Source organism: Alosa sapidissima, chromosome 5, assembly GCF_018492685.1.
Source record: "Alosa sapidissima isolate fAloSap1 chromosome 5, fAloSap1.pri, whole genome shotgun sequence".
NCBI classification, from domain to species: domain Eukaryota; kingdom Metazoa; phylum Chordata; class Actinopteri; order Clupeiformes; family Clupeidae; genus Alosa; species Alosa sapidissima.
The window spans coordinates 34,532,554-34,549,957 of NC_055961.1; the positions used below are offsets into that span (position 1 = coordinate 34,532,554).

The 17,404-nt window shown below is 46.2% G+C and overlaps 1 protein-coding gene across 1 annotated transcript in view; it reads right to left on the reverse strand.

The window, feature by feature from the left end:
* frem2a (FRAS1 related extracellular matrix 2a) overlaps window positions 1-17,404 on the reverse strand; it is a 45,985-nt gene that overhangs the window by 20,217 nt on the left and 8,364 nt on the right. The window contains exons 3-6 of the mRNA XM_042091056.1: window positions 10,958-11,104; window positions 6,833-7,063; window positions 2,949-3,074; window positions 2,361-2,612 (exon numbers count right to left, since the gene is read on the reverse strand). Of these exons, the coding sequence (XP_041946990.1) occupies window positions 2,361-2,612; window positions 2,949-3,074; window positions 6,833-7,063; window positions 10,958-11,104 (756 nt within the window). The remainder of the gene's footprint in view (window positions 1-2,360; window positions 2,613-2,948; window positions 3,075-6,832; window positions 7,064-10,957; window positions 11,105-17,404) is intronic.

The following is a 17,404-nucleotide window of genomic DNA, read 5'->3' on the forward strand; positions in this document are numbered from 1 at the left end:
ACGTGCGGAGAGAAGATTCTTTGTGTTGTCAGTGAGGTGTAAATGAAAGACCCTGATGAGTAAAATTTGAAGCTTTACTTTTTTTTGATGAGTGCAAATCAAATGGATTCTTTCTGGGAAATGTGCCTCTTGAAAGGACACAATTAAAGCCTACAACCTACAATAGATAAAAATAAATAGAAAAAAAGACTTTTTAACTGGAATATAATGAATCCTTTAACTGAGAGGAACATAACAGGCTTTAAAAATCCTTCCCTTGCAAGGTTCAACCAGACAGACACAACTGACTGCATTGTATGAATAACAATACAAATTAAATGCTGTTTGTGAGTTGCCTATGGGCTTCTCGATCTCACACTAAATAGAAAGTGAATGCCGATGCTCCCCTAACGGGAATCGGCACAGACCTTCGATTACCTTCAGATATGCTCTGATTATAGTCGGGCAGCCTTGTCTTGTGGTATGATTGTCACTGAGTTTCCTGATACGATGTGATTAACAGTGACAGGAGGAGATTTCCCCGGTGGCGCCCCCTATGGTGTAACTTGAGAGAGAGAGTTTACAGGGGGATAGAATATCAACTCTTCAAAATGGATGCTTCAGGAGGGGACTGAATTAAATCATTCACGAGTGAGATGTTATCTACTAACCACCTTCCTAACATCAAATGGGTATTCTGATTACTTTCACAGCACTGAAACAGCTCCTATTAAGGTTTTAAATGACATACACCTCAATACAGATGCAGGCAAAACATCAGTCTTGATGTTATTGGACCTTAGTGCAGCCTTCGACACTGTTGATCACAACATATTAACACACAGACTAGAGCACTGGGTTGGACTTCCAGGTATACAGTAGTCATCAATTGGGTCAAATCATATTTGGTCAAATTGGGTCAAATCATATCATATCTACAAGAAACCTACTGTTAGAACTAAACATCGTGAAGCATCTTTTAGTTGCTATGCAGTTCAGCTCTGGAACCAACTTTCAGATGAGATCAAAGTTGCCCCAATTGTAGCCAGTTTCAAATCTAGACTTAAGACCAAACTTTCCTCTGATGCTTCTGCTAACTGATCTTCGGGTGAGTATTGGTCCTTGTAGTACTATTGCTGTCCTTAGTTGGACAAAGGGGGATTCTGTAAAGCAGTTGCCCTGTCATTCTAACAGAATAGACAGATCGGACATAGTCAGAGTGTAACGGCTCATTCTTTAGCCCTGTGGTCGGCCATTTTGGCCCTGAAAGGAAACGTGTGCGCACACAGTTCGGGACTACTTCAAGAATCTCCATAGAGTGCTGCTGTTCACTGGGAGTTTGACTGGGATCATTATCACAGGGTTACATATTTTTGAATCTGAGAAAGTCTTTCAGCAAATGTTTAATCTTTCCTGACCCATGGGTTATACAGTATGTTTGTGTGTCACGTCACCCTGAATGTGACCTTGTACTGTTTTGTGATTGTCTGTTTAAGACAATCTTGTAACATGTCTGAGTGTGGCTTGTGGTAAGATCCTCATTACTCAGTGCACAGAGCACTCTTCGGGGTGAGTACTATTGTTCCTTGTAGTACTATTGCTGTCCTTAGTTGGGCAAAGGGGGATTCTGTGAAGTCGTTGTCTTGTCATTCTAACAGAATAGACAGATCAGGCATAGTGTAGTGTGGAGAATTTAGAGTGTAACGGCTAAGAGTGTAGAGTGTACAGTAACGGCTCGTTCTTTACGGATCGAGAGTTACAGCATTTCGGCCCTGAAAGAAAATATATGTGTGGGTGCACAGTTTGGGACTACTTCAAGAATCAAGAAGAGCGCTGTTCACTGGGTGCTTGACTAGTACAATCATTTTATGTTGTTTTTTTATTACTTTTTAAAAACTATTGACATTTTTATGTGTTTTAATTATTACTTCTTAAACACTTTTAAACTATTGCCCTTTTATGCTTTTATGCTTTTTACATTTTTAAACTGTTCTTTGACTGTTGCCCTTCTATGCTTTTATTAGCTATTCCTGTTTGCTTGTGTTTATGTAAAGCACATTGAATGACCTCTGTGTATGAAATGCGCTATATAAATAAAGCTGACTTGATTTAACTTGACTATATACTCAAGCAGTGGTGTTCCTGAGCTAAACTGGCTAAATTAAGAAACCAAAGTGCCAATACCAAAGTTACCAGAGTTTTCAGGCAGCACTGATAGTCATAAAACATCTACCTCACAAGTAGTTTTAGTTACTCTGGAAAGAAGTATCTGCTAAGTGAATATTTTGAACTGTAAAGGGCCACTGACTTTTGATGTGATTTAATCTACACTCATTCTTCAATCAGGACATTTTTTTTGCCGTTTATTCAACGGCACTTACCGTCATCACTATGGGGCAGGATGGTGACGCGAGTGGTGGAGAACTCGGACCCCAGACGTCCCCCCATGGGCAGGCTGAGGGTGACGTTGAAGCTCTCCTCGCCCTCGTAGAGCGAGTCGTCGATCACCACCACGCGGCAGAACTTCTCTGTCTCGTCCTTGTCGAAGCGCAGCAGGCTGCTGGGGTCCTCGGCCCGGGAGATGTAGTCCGAGAAGGAGAGGACTGAGGTGGGCACGGTGCCTTTGGCAGTGCCTGTGCAGAATATTGTTTTGAATCTGATTTTGTAACTAGACAGCTTCTTAGCTATTTATTAATCTCAACAGCCTTGGTCTTTTCCCAAATGGAGAAAAAAACACAAGAAGATATCTTACAAATAAAATTTTAAGTGAGTGCAATCTTAATTATTCATTAGATATGCAGTGCATTTCGCCCACATATTTGTTTCAGGCCTGCTACATGTATAACACACTTATCATTTTGGCCACAAACACACAACTCAGGCCACACTCACTGACTGCATCATCCAACCACTGAACAATAAACATCCTCATCCCTGTTCAGCGGTAGCTTCAGGTGGAGGTGTGGTACCTTGCAGTGTGTGGCAGACCACCATGAGCTCCTCGCTGACATCACCGCTGCGGCGCACCGGGATGAGCAGCTCACCGACGTCCTCCTCGATGGCAAAGGTGGCCTGGGGGATGAACACAGTGGACTCTGTTTGGGAGCAGACACAGGGACACATGTTAGGGCTTTTGTTTAACAGTCATTACATCCCAGAAGAGACAATGCCTCGGGTGTTTTTTGAAAAGGCATGGGCATTTAATTTAAGTCTGAAATCCTTCCCAATTAGAGACACACATCTGGAATGGCACAGTTGTGAAGGCAGACTTCAAAATCAGGGATGCCGATACACTGCTGTTGCTGTGCACTGGTGTTGTGCTTTACATCCTGACTACATCAGTATCACACAGAAGCTGGTGTTTCTGTGAGGCGTGTATCAACCAGATTGGTGCCACAGAGCACAAAGAGAGAGAGAGAGAGAGAGAGAGAGAGAGAGAGAGAGAGAGAGAGAGAGCCTTTCTCACATGACTACATCTAAATAGCGAAGGTCACGGAGGAGTCAACATCACAGAAGACTTTTTATAGAACAATCGAGTGATGGCAACAGAGACCCGCAACCCGTGAGAGAGTCATCTATCAAAAGGCTGAAGTGAGAACTACGAGATGCTCTCGAAACTACAGAGAAATGCACACACTGTTTATTCTTTATTTCAGACAGGCACAGTGGGACCAATAATAATAAAAAAAAGAGAATGAGAAAGATGAAAAAATAAAAATAAAAACAAAAAAGGGGGAAAAAGCAAACAGACTGCTGCTCAGCCTCTCTTGTCCCAGATCCCTCTGAGTGAGTGAGTATGTGTGTGTGTGTGTGTGTGTGTGTGTGTGTGTGTGTGTGTGTGTGTTCATCATCTCTGATCCCTCTCTCAAATCTCTCCTCCACTTATCACAATGCAACTGGCCGCCCCTCTGGCAAAGAGCACACAATCAGAGAGAGACAAGACAGGAAGCAACTGAAGTGGGAGAAAAACACAACAGAGTGTGAGATAGAAAGAGAGAGACAGAGAGAAAAAGACACAGAGGCACAGAGAGAAAGATTGAGAGAGAGAGAGATTGAAAGAGAGAGAAAAGGGAAGAGTAAAGAGAAATGCAAGGCAGATTAAAGATAAGATCAACGAGTGGTGAAAGAGAGAGAGAGAGAGAGAGAGAAAAAGAGAGCAGATCATATCTCAGAGACCAGAGTTGTGTTGTTATACATATGAAGGGTGAGGGGGAGGGGCGGAGGGACACAGAGAGAGTTTCAGTCTAATCCAGTAAACTGATCTCCGCTGCCGCTCAGAGAGGAGTCCAAGCCCCTCAGAGCATCGATCGGACACGGACGCCACACACCCTCTCCTCTCCTCACTCCAATGTCCACCTCCCTCCAGGACAGCTGGACCTCACGCCTCACAGAGAGAGAAGCACCGTCTGGCACCACAGTCTCAAGCTCTTTTGTTGTAGGAAACCTCCTTTTTCCCCATTCAAGAGTCCACATATCCCGACTCCACCACCCTTAAATTCACACTGCTTCAGCTTGAAGAACGGAACGAGTAGTTGCCCCATCGTTTCGTTTTTTAGTCTCATCCCTGCAACACGCGTGGCGACACAAAAGAGGCTTTTGGAGCAGCTAATGTCAGCCAAAGCGAAAGACAACACAAGGCCAATGCCTCCTCTCTTCCGAGTGGACCGCGCCCTGCGCGCCCTCCCTCTCCTCCAGAGCTGTGGCAGCGCTGTGAGATATTTATGAGGGTGGATGCCACGACTCACAGACAAGCAGGTCAGAGGGCTCTCCAGGGGCGCCGCCACAGCCACAGCCTCATCAAGCATTTAAACACTAATGGCTCTGAGTGTGGCGCTGCCAGGGTGAGGGGGCTGGCATGAGGGGGGCAGGGGCACTGAGGGGGAGGTGAGGGGTGAGGGGTGGTGAGGGGTGGTGAGGGGTGAGGGGTGGTGAGGGGGAGGTGAGGGGAGGTGAGGGGGAGGGGTAAGGGGGAGGTGAGGGGGAGGTGAGGGGTTGAAAGGCTGGTGCTGGAGGGCAGTGGAGAGGTTGCCTCAGTGGATGGCTGGATGGAGTGTGTGTGTGTGTGTGTGTGTGTGTGTGTGTGTGTGTGTGTGTGTGTGTGTGTGTGTGTGTGTGTGTTGTGCGTGCGTGCGTGCGTGCGTGCGTGCGTGCGTGCGTGCGTGCGTGCGTGCGTGCGTGCGTGGTGGCAGCGAGTGGCAAGGCTGGCAGAGTGGTTGTCAGGTCCAGGCTAGAGCTGAAACCAGCGTCTCTCTCCCTCTCTCTGTCACAGATGCCCCACCACCACCACCACCACCACTGCACCACCCCACACCACCACCACTGCACCACCCCACACCACCTCCACTGCACCACCCCACACCACCTCCTCCCACAGTGCTCTGCCTCCTCTAAACAAACCTTTCCATGGCGCCTCTAATGAGCTCACTGGGGAAGATTTGCAGAGAGGCTCTTTTCTAAGGAAAAAAAATCCCTCTCATACTATAGAGAATTTGCCACAGTGAGTGTGTATGACAGCAAGAGAGCGAGAGAGAGAGAGAGAGAGAGAGAGAGAGAGAGAGAGAGAGAGAGAGAGAGAGAGATAAGGGAGTGTGAGGGTCCCATTCAGAAAGCGAGTCTGAAGTGGAATTGTTTTGGGTATTATGTGCACTTCATAATTGCCGTGGGAAGGCGGAGGAGGCCCACGCAGCCACACAAAACCACAATGAAGAAATATCAGATACAATAAACAACAGCCTCTGGTTATTTCTGTGAGAGGAATCTAAATTTGCTTATCAACTCCAAAATAGGGGCTCTTCTCCAACCGGAGAGAAAGAGACTCAGCCCCCGAACATGACTTCTACAGCCTGTGTGTCATTACTGTGGCACAGCATGCGGGGGTGAGAGAGAGAAAGTATCTGTCTGGATATAGTATATATCCACCAGCAGCTTAATGACTGACGGTGTGTGTGTGTGTGTGTGTGTGTGTGTGTGTGCGTGTGTATGCGATGTATGTGTGTGCCCATGCATGTGTGTGTTTTGTTTTTGTGTGTGGCTTTCGGATCCTGACAGCAGTGGAGCTGATTACAGCAAGGGCCGCGCCTGCTTCATTAGAACAGTCACCCAGAGATGGCGGGGCTGGCTGCTAGCATTGCCTCCGTATTCTCCTCAAATTACATCAACTTCAGCATCCAAACCCTCCCAAAGGGGGGCCGTGCTCGTACCCCCACCCCCACCCCCATCTTTTCTGTCTAATTACAGACGCAGTTACACATGCACTCTGGCTCCACACTGGGTACGTTACTCTTCACCAAAAAAGAAGAACTAAGAGAACATGCTGGTCGTCCACTGCACAACTGGCCATTCAAACGAAACCTAAATGAGGGCTTAAAAGAGGGAGCGGCGTCTGAGCCATGGCAAGGCGAACACAAGACCGTGGTCTCTTTAACGCCGGTTTTGATGAATGATTGATATGGCACTGGTTGTTCTGATATGCTCCGTGCACCAGTTTTTCAGCAAAGCTGTTTGCCATCTTTTTTTTTTTTTTTTTTTCAAACAACACTGACACTGTTCCAGATCTGATCTGGGATCTGAGGGTGTCAAAATGCTGGGGATGGCATCTTCATCCAGCATGCTCTCCATTCTGTGTCATGTGAGAAGAGACATTTGAAAAGTGAAAAATAGAGATGAACATCAAGAGGAGCAAAAAAAAAGGGTGAAACTGTAGTCCCACAGCCCTCCACTCTGGGGACTTTTATATTGGCACGGAATGCTCTCCACAAACCTGCTGTTCCTGAAAACTGTACTTCCTGTTAAGTAACACTATACAACTGCACACTGTACGTGGTGTAACACTGACGGCGACAGAAATGCTCACCATCGCCCGGGTCCACGATCTCCACGGCCGACGTCGATGGGAACTCCAGTGCGCCCATTACCGGCTCGGAGAGGGCAATCTGGAAGGTCTCGGACTGCTCATACTTGCTGTCGGGGAAGACACGCACCTTCCAGGTGGCACGAGACTGGCCTGGGTTGAACTGCACCTGCTTCTGTGACTTGCCCTTGAAGTCCTTGTCCTTTTCGGCGGTGCCATCGACTGCGCCAATGCCTGTGAAGGAAAACAAGAAGAAGAAGAAGAAGAAGAAGAAGAAGAAGAAGAAGAAGAAGAAGAAGACCAAGCTGTAAGTTTTATTTTTTTGCTGATGTGCACTGTAATTTAATGCGCTCAGTGGGGGAGGCCGCCGAGCCATTTTTCCTCATTTAAAGCAGCAAGGCCGAGGGGAGATGAGAAATGAGTTTGTGCGTGTGAGTCATTTGAAAAGGCATATTTCTAAATTTACTGTGAAGGATTACTTTAAAAATGTGGATTTCCCAGTGGTGTGGGCGCGTTTAGGAAGCGATGCGTGAATAACGTTGGCAAAACTCAAGCTCAAAAGTATCAGTGTACTAATATTGGGTCTGTCACCAGAAAAACATAAAACACTGAAAAAAACACCGGAAAAATATCAAAATAGGTGCACAACGGGTTCTTACTGAGAATTCTGTACGTCTGTGCACCTATTTTGATATTTTTTCCATCCTCTTGTTTCTCTTATTCCTACTTTTTACCATCTTCTATCCCATTATGCTATATCTCCCTCTCTCTCTCTCTCTCTCTCTCTCTCTCTCTCTCTCTCTCTCTCCCAAGTGGTCTCATTCCAACCATCTGGGCCCTGCTCGTGGTTGTCATATTAAAGCTCTGGGGGCTTAGGCCTCGGGTTCAGTAATGTGCCTTGAGACATTCGGCATTTTTAATGGCACTATAAATAAATTGAATTTAATAATGAATTAAAATTCAACTCAGTTGTATCTTATTTTTGCACACGCATGCTTCCATGCTGCTCCATAGCACAGCACAGCACAGCGAACACATGGGCTCCAGATGATGAAGCTGTTCCGAGAGCTCTGTGGTGGCATGGGAGCCACTTGCGGGGCTCCCCGAGGCCAAGGCAGGGGGGTGGAGGGGGTGGGGGGTCACCCCGGAGGCTCCGCACCCAGAGCCAGGCCAGGCAGGGGTCCCCCTCGAGGCTGGGGGTACCTCTGTCACACCTGCCCATCGGCGTTTGATCACGGCCACATCAAGCCTCGACAGCTGGCAGGGCCCCTTCTGGCGTCGCGACGGAAACAGCTGTAGAGAATTAATACCCCGCGTCCCGCTCGATTAAAATGCAAAAGTGCTAAGGCCCAGGACTCCCTGTAGACTCCAGGGGTGGGAATTGCAGAGTAACTTGCGATGTGATACTGTCATAATATACTCCCCACGATATTGATGGTATCGCGGTGCAGCGATTCTGAAATATTTATTGGGTAGTGATTATTTGGGAAACCATAATGGCTCAGTAAAATTATCGTTTTTAATTGTCTTCAGTTGTATTACGTTAATGTGACGATATATGTCTTGATAATGGTAAAGGGTCATGAGCAGAACTATTGTGACATATTACAGAATACTGTACATTCCTGCCCCACTTCTACAGCACTCTGCTTGCTACCTTGCTTCATCTCACCATTTGACACAATGGGCAAATTATGTGTTGGAGGATTTGTTCTGCACTACTGCAAATTTATGCTTAAGCTCAACCAATACAAGGCAGGGCAGAAATGTAAATTCAGTCCCCAGCAACATATTTCCCCCAAAACTGAAGTAGCAGATCTGCTCACTAGTTGAGTACATGCGGTGATTTGGATCAAACATTAATGTAAAGTATAATTTCCAGACTGGATCATCCTTAGGAGGGGTCAATATTGTACCCAGCCTTTGGCAGCTTCACACAGACATATCTCTGCTAAGGCCTCGCTGTACACATCACCCTGCAATGCAAACCAAATAATGAAATTCAATGAATGAAATGAGAAGTGAGAGGGGGAATCTTCAAAGGAAATGCCCCCTCCAGTTGGGGGAAAAAATTATGTAGAGAAACAAAGATAGAGAGAGAGACTGGGAGGGAGGGATGGAAAAACAGACAGAGAGAGAGAGAGAGAGAGCGAGGAGAGAGAGAGAGAGAGAGAGAGAGAGAGATAGAGAGAGAGAGAGATAGAAGAGCATGTTCTTTTTCAAATCTATCTTAAAGTCAGGCAGGGGGTAAGGCTCCATCGATAACAAGTTTAGCCTCTGAGGCCCGGAAGGTGAAAGAAGAAAAGCAGAGCCACGGAAAAGAGGAAGCGCAGGATGGCGCGAGCGAACGAGTGCAGAGCCGCAGGAGGGCGCGACACGGGGAGGAGGAAGGTGGCGGGGGGTTGGGAGGAAGAGCGGCCGTCCTCAAACAAAGGCGTCCGGCGGTCGTGACCTGGTTTGGCTGGCGAAGACGCGGCGGGCTCCACTCCCCACTGGTGACCCCGCCACGAGCTGGACAAGGAGATGAATGGAGAGAGAGACACAGGGAGCAGGGGCAGGGAGGGAGGGATGGAGGGATGTGGAGGAAGGGAAGTGGAGAGAAAGAGGCTGCTGGGATGTGTGTGTGTGTGTGTGTGTGTGTGTGTGTGTGTGTGTGTGAGGCTGCAGGGCCTAGATTCGTTAAAACTTTGTTCTCCGTGAGTGTTGCGAACATCGCATGCGCGCGCACACCTTTGTGCACACACACACACACACACACACACACACACACACACACACACACACACACACACACACACACACACACACACACACACACACACACGAACTCACTCACATAAATGAACACACACACACACACACACACACACACACTCACATTCGAAAATGCATACACATACACACACACACACACGCGCGCGCGCACACACCTACACACACCTACACACACACACACACACACACACACACACACACACACGCACATGCGCACACACTCATACTAGTATATGTGCGCAGACTTTGTCTCTGAACTTATGTGTATCACAGAGGGAACGATCTCAGTTCCTCTACTGATGCATTCCTCCAAGCGAGTTGTGTGATGTCTACGTTCTTTCCTTCCTCTACGTCTCAGTCTCGGCTCCTGATAAATTTAACAGAGCAACGCTACAAGTAACCCTCATCATCTCTGTGTGCCTGAAAGGAAACCCGATTCCTGAGTAGCGCCGCTGTGATATGAACGATGGAGAGACAACCCACTGCACGGGTCTGTCTCTCAAACTAATGAGCTGATCGATTATAGCCCCGTGTGAGGATGGGTTCAATGATCCCCTTGTTGCTCGGATTAGAGAGGCTCGTTTATTACCATCTGCCAACAGTTGTCAGCCTCTTTTCTCTCTCTTTCTCTCTCTCTCTCTCTTTTCCACTCTCTCTCTCTCTCTCTCTCTCTCTCACACACACGCGCATGCACTGATGAGCACACAGGTGAGGGTTGCGTCGCCTGGAATATGAATGCGGACCTCCGGTGAGCCGTGCTCCGTGGCGTCTGGGCTAGAGAGCAGAGATAACTAGGTGTTTGCTCTCTCTCTCTCTCTCTCTCTCTCTCTCCCCTCTCTCTCTCTCTCTCTCTCTCTCTCTCTCTCACCTCTGCTCCGGAGATGTGAGGTGCCGCTGTGGCGGCTTCTCACCACAGCTTTCAAGTGTGCCGCCAGGGATGCACAGAGCGGCACACACCACCTCTCAGGGAAAAAAACTATCCTCCCAACAGCAAGCGCATGAAGAGTGAGTTTGGAGATAAGCAGGACAATTGGTTACAGCTTGAAGTGGCGGTGCGTCTGCCACAAGACGTGCTAATGATCAAAAAGATCACTTCACTTACTCGGAACATTCCAACAGGGTCTAATGTTTACCATGTTTATTGGTGATTTTTTGTATGCTCGTTTTTTTTTTAGTGTAGAGAGCATTGTTTTTTCAGAAAGGACCAGTGAGTGTGTGTGTGTGTGTGTGTGTCTGTGTGTGTGTGTGTGTGTGTGTGTGTGTGTGTGTGTGTGTGTGTGTGTGTGTGTGTGTGTGTGTGTGTTTGTGTGTGTGTTTGGGTTGGAGATGAGAAGGGATCTGAGGGCCACTTACCAACAAATGAAGTTTCTCCCAGATAGCCTCGTCTGGTGAGGACCACCTCTAAGAACTTGTCCTCCTCGTCCACCACGTAGCTCTGCTTCTCCAGGGAGATCCAGGCCCAGGTCAAACGGAACTGCTGGTTCTTCAGGCTGTTCCCTCCTTCAAAACAAGTCACAGGCGCCATGAGTACCACTGCGTGTATTGCCAACATCCATATACAGTAGCTGACACCTGATTTTACTCTAATACCCCAGAAATGTAATTAGAATTTCTAAGAACCAAATCCATCATCTTCATCCCTTTAATATAATATGAACATTCCCCAGCCTACACCTGCTGATGAAGCAGACTTTCAGTACATGTTAACTGATCTTTTCCAAGTGGATCTCTCATGCTACACTAATGGTGGGGTTTTTCACCAACTCTAAAGGATTATTTGCTCATCTAAAGCAAGGACAATAAACGCTTTCTGTCTCAGCATTTACTATGGGCACACACACACACACACACACACACACACACACACACACAAAATGGCAGCCAGAGTTAAGAATAATTGATCATGTCTATCCTCATCATAAGTCAATAGTACTTTACAGTAATACATTTCTCTATTACTGTAAATGTAACTGAACTTTTGAACCTCAATGCAAGGGCACATCACTGAGTAGTCTTCAGAGAGATCCTCTTCTCTTTCCTCTCTCTCTCTCTCTCTCTCTCTCTCTCTCTCTGTCTCTGTCTGTCTCTCTCATGGTCGAAGTATATGTGTGATGATGTGCACATTCATGTGCAGTGAAGACCTTCATCGACTTTTATCAGTTTCTGAGCGATCATCGATCGAATAGCGCAATTGCCCAATTAATTAATGTCTAAAGGGTCTAACTGGAATATCAAAGTCTCTCACCAGCACCTCTCTCTCACACATACAACTTCTTCCTCTCTCATCTCATGCCCCCACCCCCCCTCTCTCTCCTCCTCTCTCTCTCTCGTCCATTCGTTCTCTGTTTCTCTTGGGCAGGGTGCTCTACACATGAACTGGCCAGGGAGAAGTTGCAGCCTTGCCTTCAAAGCCAGGGTCTCGTCCCAGAGGACGGGGAATTCAAAGCTCGGATTTCCTGGAAAACTGTCAGGAGAAGCTACTGGAAAAACACATCCTCCAGGGTCGACCATTTCAAAGCCAGGCAGGACTTTGACAGTGTCTGCCTCAATTAGGACCCTCAAGATTGAAACTGATCACGCACATACAGTATGCATGCACACACATACACACACACACTTACATACTCATGCAAGCAAACGCACACTGATCAGACACACCCACACATGCAAACGCACACACATACATACACACACACACACACACTTGGTTACATCTTTCCTCATGCATATATGTAAATCATGCCTCTTGAAGCACATGTGTGCACTGATAAGCTATACAGAGCTGTTGGCCCCAACACGGCACAGCCAAATGCAAAGCATCTGCACATGCCCATGGGTTAGGATTTCAGTTAGTTCTAATCACACACCCTTCTTAATAAACCTTCCATGTATGTCATCAGCACTCTAGAGCACAACCCATGACTCCTAAGTGTGTTTTTAAGCCTCCAAATTTCAGCTGGAAAAAAACGAATAAAATAAAAACTCTTTTCAGACAGTCTCTCAATTTACCTGCAAATTCATTTGTTACTTTGGCTAATTGCAATGCATGTTGCTTGTGTATGTACTGCATAGGTGTGGGCATGCCTGTGGAGCCAGTGGTTGAATGGTGTGGTGCACTGCACAGCATGTGGGGATGTGTCAGATCCCCTGAGAAATAAAGAGAAATTATTATTTTTTAGGCCCTCCATCTTCCGTTTCTCCATCTATATGTATCTCTCATCTCTCGCTACTTTTCTCTCCCCCCCCCCCCCCCCCCCCCACACACACACACACACAGACACACACACACACACACCCTTCTCTCTGACTCTGACCATGAGGACACTTCGCAAAAACATGTAAAGGTCAGAAGCTACAAACTACTACTGGCCTCATTTCTCTGACGATGACATTTAACATTAAGGGTGACTGACAGTACACCAGTGGTGCATCATCACTCCCACTCCCAGAAGTCGGGCTTTCAAAAGGCTCCTTCTCTAAACTATATTTTCAGCCAAGTTCAGAAGCTTTGTGTTGTATTTCACTATTAGATTATTATTACAGCAGTAAGAAGACGTGGTAATCTGGTAATACTTAAAATCATCTTCTTTAGGCATTACAGCGTGTCATTATATCTTCAGGTATTTCCTCTTTAAAGGGATTATAACATAAAGCAACTGCTTAACTTTGAGTTGATGTGGCTACAGTAAGCACAAAAAATCTTTTTTCTTTACAAGAGTACACACTAATTCAAGGAAGAAATATGAGTACAGTATTTCAGTCCATTAAGTTTATATCTAGCAGCTTAAGAGAGATGGATGCAGCCTTGTCCTGCGTTGACAGCTCGACTGTTGAAGTGGGAGAGATTCGGGAGATTCAGACAGATGGCTCCAGACACAAAACAGATGAAGACGAACCAAAAGGAACTCTCGTCAACACACAGGCATACACCGCTGAGGCAACACTGAGGAAGTGAATTCATTTGTGCTGTTGTCAGGCTGAATAATGAGGGGGTGTTTACAGTGTGTGTTTTAGTGTGTATGTCAAAGGGGTCATCAGAGTCCCGACACACACACACACACACACACACACACACACACACACACACACACACACACACACACAGCTTCAGAGTGCCATAAAGCCCCCCACTCCAGAGACTGACGGTAACAGTTCTCTATTGTCTGCCTTTAACATCACAAAGCTGTCACTGTGACAGATGTCAGGCATTTAGAACGATCTTCACTTTATTGAGACCCACACCCTTGAGTTTCCAAATGTATCCCTTCAGGGCAGACACTCCTGCTGATTACTCAGGCTCTGCTTCTCAAAGGGCCAGGTGACACTTTTTATTTATCTGACTGAGCAGTGCCTCATGTTGTTTACGCTGTGTCATCCCGTACCTTCACATACTGTGTTGCCAACGTTTTGGTCAAACTTTAGTTGGATAATCTGCCCATATGCAGATGCTCAGATTATCAACAAACTATCTGTTGACACGCTGTTAACTACAGTACAATTTAAGTTTAAGGTTGAGGTTAGTGGCTGTTCAACAGCAATTTCACATACTGAACTTGAATCTTAACAGATGATCTGTTAAGCCTCTGTGTGCGGACAATCCAAGTGAAGTGTTAACACATTTTCTTCCAATCCAAGCCACAAAATACTGAAAAAATAGCACATTAGGAATTAATGCCTATGACTATTGATGTCTAAGTCCTCTGATGGTATGTTAAAGATGAGCTGCAGAAAATGAAGGATTGCCTCAAAGTCTTTTTGCTTGGGCTCATAATTCACAACAATGAAACGAACGCCTCAAGCCCGACCAAAACTCATGGCATGGCAGCATCCTCACAGATTCGCCTTAACAACCATCCAGAGGAGCTTTCTGATCATTATCTAATGTTTCTTCACAACTAGCGCCCCAAACAAGAAAGCAGAGGCAAGAGGCTGGGTCCTTGAGACAATTACAAAGTGTGTGAGGGCCCTCAGGCAGAAGGGTGCTCTCTGGTCAGGAGCACTACAAAAGGCTGCCAAATTTCGGAGAGCCAGTTCAGTTGATGCAACTTCAAGAACGCCTGATGCTTCCTCAGAAGTTTCCAGCCTCAATCACTTCATGTAGATAATTAGAATTGATCCATGACACAGATTCACAGCTGCAAACAATCTTAACAACAACTCTTAAACAACTTTAAAACAACTCTTAAATCCTATTTTTAAAGACAATGCAGATTAACATAAGTATCATGCAATACACAACATTCAGAAATAAGCGTCAAATTCAGACAACAGCCTTTCTTCTTCAAAGCTAATGTTAAAAGATGACCACCCCAAAAAAAAGAAGAAGAAGAAGAACCAAACAAAACAACTCCCACCCAAAACAACTCCCCCCCCCCCCCCCCCCCCCCCCCCCAACCACACACACACACACACACACACACACACACACTGTGTGCACACGCTGCACAGCCTCTAGCTCCAGCCACACCTTATCTCTGCTCTCAGACAACACAGCTTATTAGCGGCGCTAGCTAGATAAGCCCAGTGTTTGTAGCCCAAGGACATGGCTACCTAGGTGTGCCCTCAAGGCCGTGCCTGCCTGGCCTCTGCACCTGTCTGTCAGAGCCTGTGGTTGAGGCTGAACATTGATATAAATCTCACTATTAACCTCCAGGACACAGCTGGCCCCCCATAGTGGACACGGTCTGAACTTTTGACTGCTAGTACAAAAACACAACTGCCTTTGTCTTCCTTTCTCTATGAAGTTTAGTTTTGTATGACGATGATTAATACATAGCATAGCAATATTTACAACCAGTAAATATTACAGCATACACATTATGTCAAATAATCACTAGAAGTCTGCCACGAAAACAGAACTCAATACTGACTTCAATGGCAACTATAATTACTGCCCTATAGCCTGCAAGCACTCCACAGAATGTGAAATTATTCTCTGCCAGTAATACTGTCTAGAGGTCCACATGATTAGCCTAGCTTCAGTGACCTTGCAGTGATTAGCTATTGTTTCTCAAATCACTGAGGGTTGGTACAGACCATGTCTATCAGTGGCCCTTATTCTGCATATGGGACATTACATTTTGGTACGATTACTGAAACATAGTGTGTAATACCCAAAATTATGCATTTACTTTTCAATTCTGCTGGCATCGCCTAGTTGTATTGCAATGCAGACTTTCTGTGTGTGATCACTGACACTGACTTGAGAAAACACTCATTGATCATGCTGAGCACACAAATTCATTCTGACAAATTCACGTCCACAGGGAATATGATGGATCTAAATTTAGGATCTTATACAACTGTGCCAATCAGGTGATTAATCTAACAAACACAACTATGGTGTGGGAAAGGAGGTCAAGAGACTGAGACAGACTGCGGTATTGGGATCAGTCCTCCAGGCTACCCGGAGGTCCGAAGGGAACGTGGGTGGTGAAAACGGGGAGCGAGATGGAGAGGGAGAGAGGGACAGGGGTTTGTTTGGAAGCTCAGAAGCCATTCTGAGAGACAAGAGAATAAAAGGCCACAGACAGATGAGAAACGCTCTTCTCGCTTGTTTCAAAGAGGCCATGGTTGATCTGCATTATCGTCTGCATCCACGCTTTCAAATGTTTACATCTGGGATCAAAAACAACAAAAGCACTTTAATTCTATTAGGTTCCCATGTGTACAAATCAAAAAGCTATTTCAAAGGGACAATGTCCTACCACAAACATCTCATCTGCCAAAGCGACAACTACGGGGTGGTGAAAGCACCTTTTCAGCTCTGAATTTCAATTTCATGCCATTTAAATTAAAACCACTCGCCAGTCACCTCACACTACACCGCTCAAATAGCACGGGAATATGGTTAATAAAAACTAATTACACAAAGACGGGGTTGAAGCTGGTAGAGAGTGTTCAACAACAGAACCTTAAGTCACCCCAAGATGAGAGGGAGAGAGGGGAGTATCACACAGCAATAGACAAAAAAGAAAGACTAGTGGGAGATTTCTCTCAGCGACACAGCGAGGGAGAGGGATGCAGAGGGACCACTAGCACTGCTGTTTCCTCCCCCATCATATCACAGCGGCTTTGCACTTAAAGCGGCGACATGTTTTCAGAAGGGCCTCTAATTAGTGCTCCTTCTCTCAGGCATTCAGGCCAGCAGATTGTGTGTGAGTCGTGGTACTGGAGCTGCAGATTACAGCGTGTTAACCAAAGGGGAAGGGACCCTTTCAGGAGGGCCACAAAAGGGAGGGACGGAGTATCACTTGTGATGTGAAGGTGTGTGTGTGTGTGTGTGTGGCGTGTGTGTGTGCGTGTTTGTGTGCGTGTTTGTGTGTGTGCGTGTGTGTGTGTGTGTGCGTGTTTGTGTGTGTGTTTGTGTGTGTGTGTGTGTGTGTGTGTGTGTGTGTGTGTGTGTGTGTGTGTGTGTGTGTGTGTGTGTGTGTGTTTGTGTGTGTGTGTGTGTGTGTTTGAGTGAGTGAGTGAGACAGAGAGAGAGAGAGAGAGAGAGAGAGAGAGAGAGAGTGAGGGGGGATGGGAGTGGAGAGGAAGTAGTTTCTATGGCATGAAAAAGAGCAGAAAGTCTCAAAATGTCACAAAGTTGCCTTAGTTAAAAAAATGAAAAAACTGAGCCCTAAAGAAGAGATGGAGGTCAAAAGAACTTAATTCATTCTATGGCATCTAAAAACTTTTGTTTTGTATTTAAGATCAGTGAAAACCATGGTGACAAGGATCAGTGGGTCTTCCTAAACGAGGTAGCCTAGGTAACAAGCAGACAGATTCCAGGTGGACTTCCTTTAAGGTGGGGTCCGA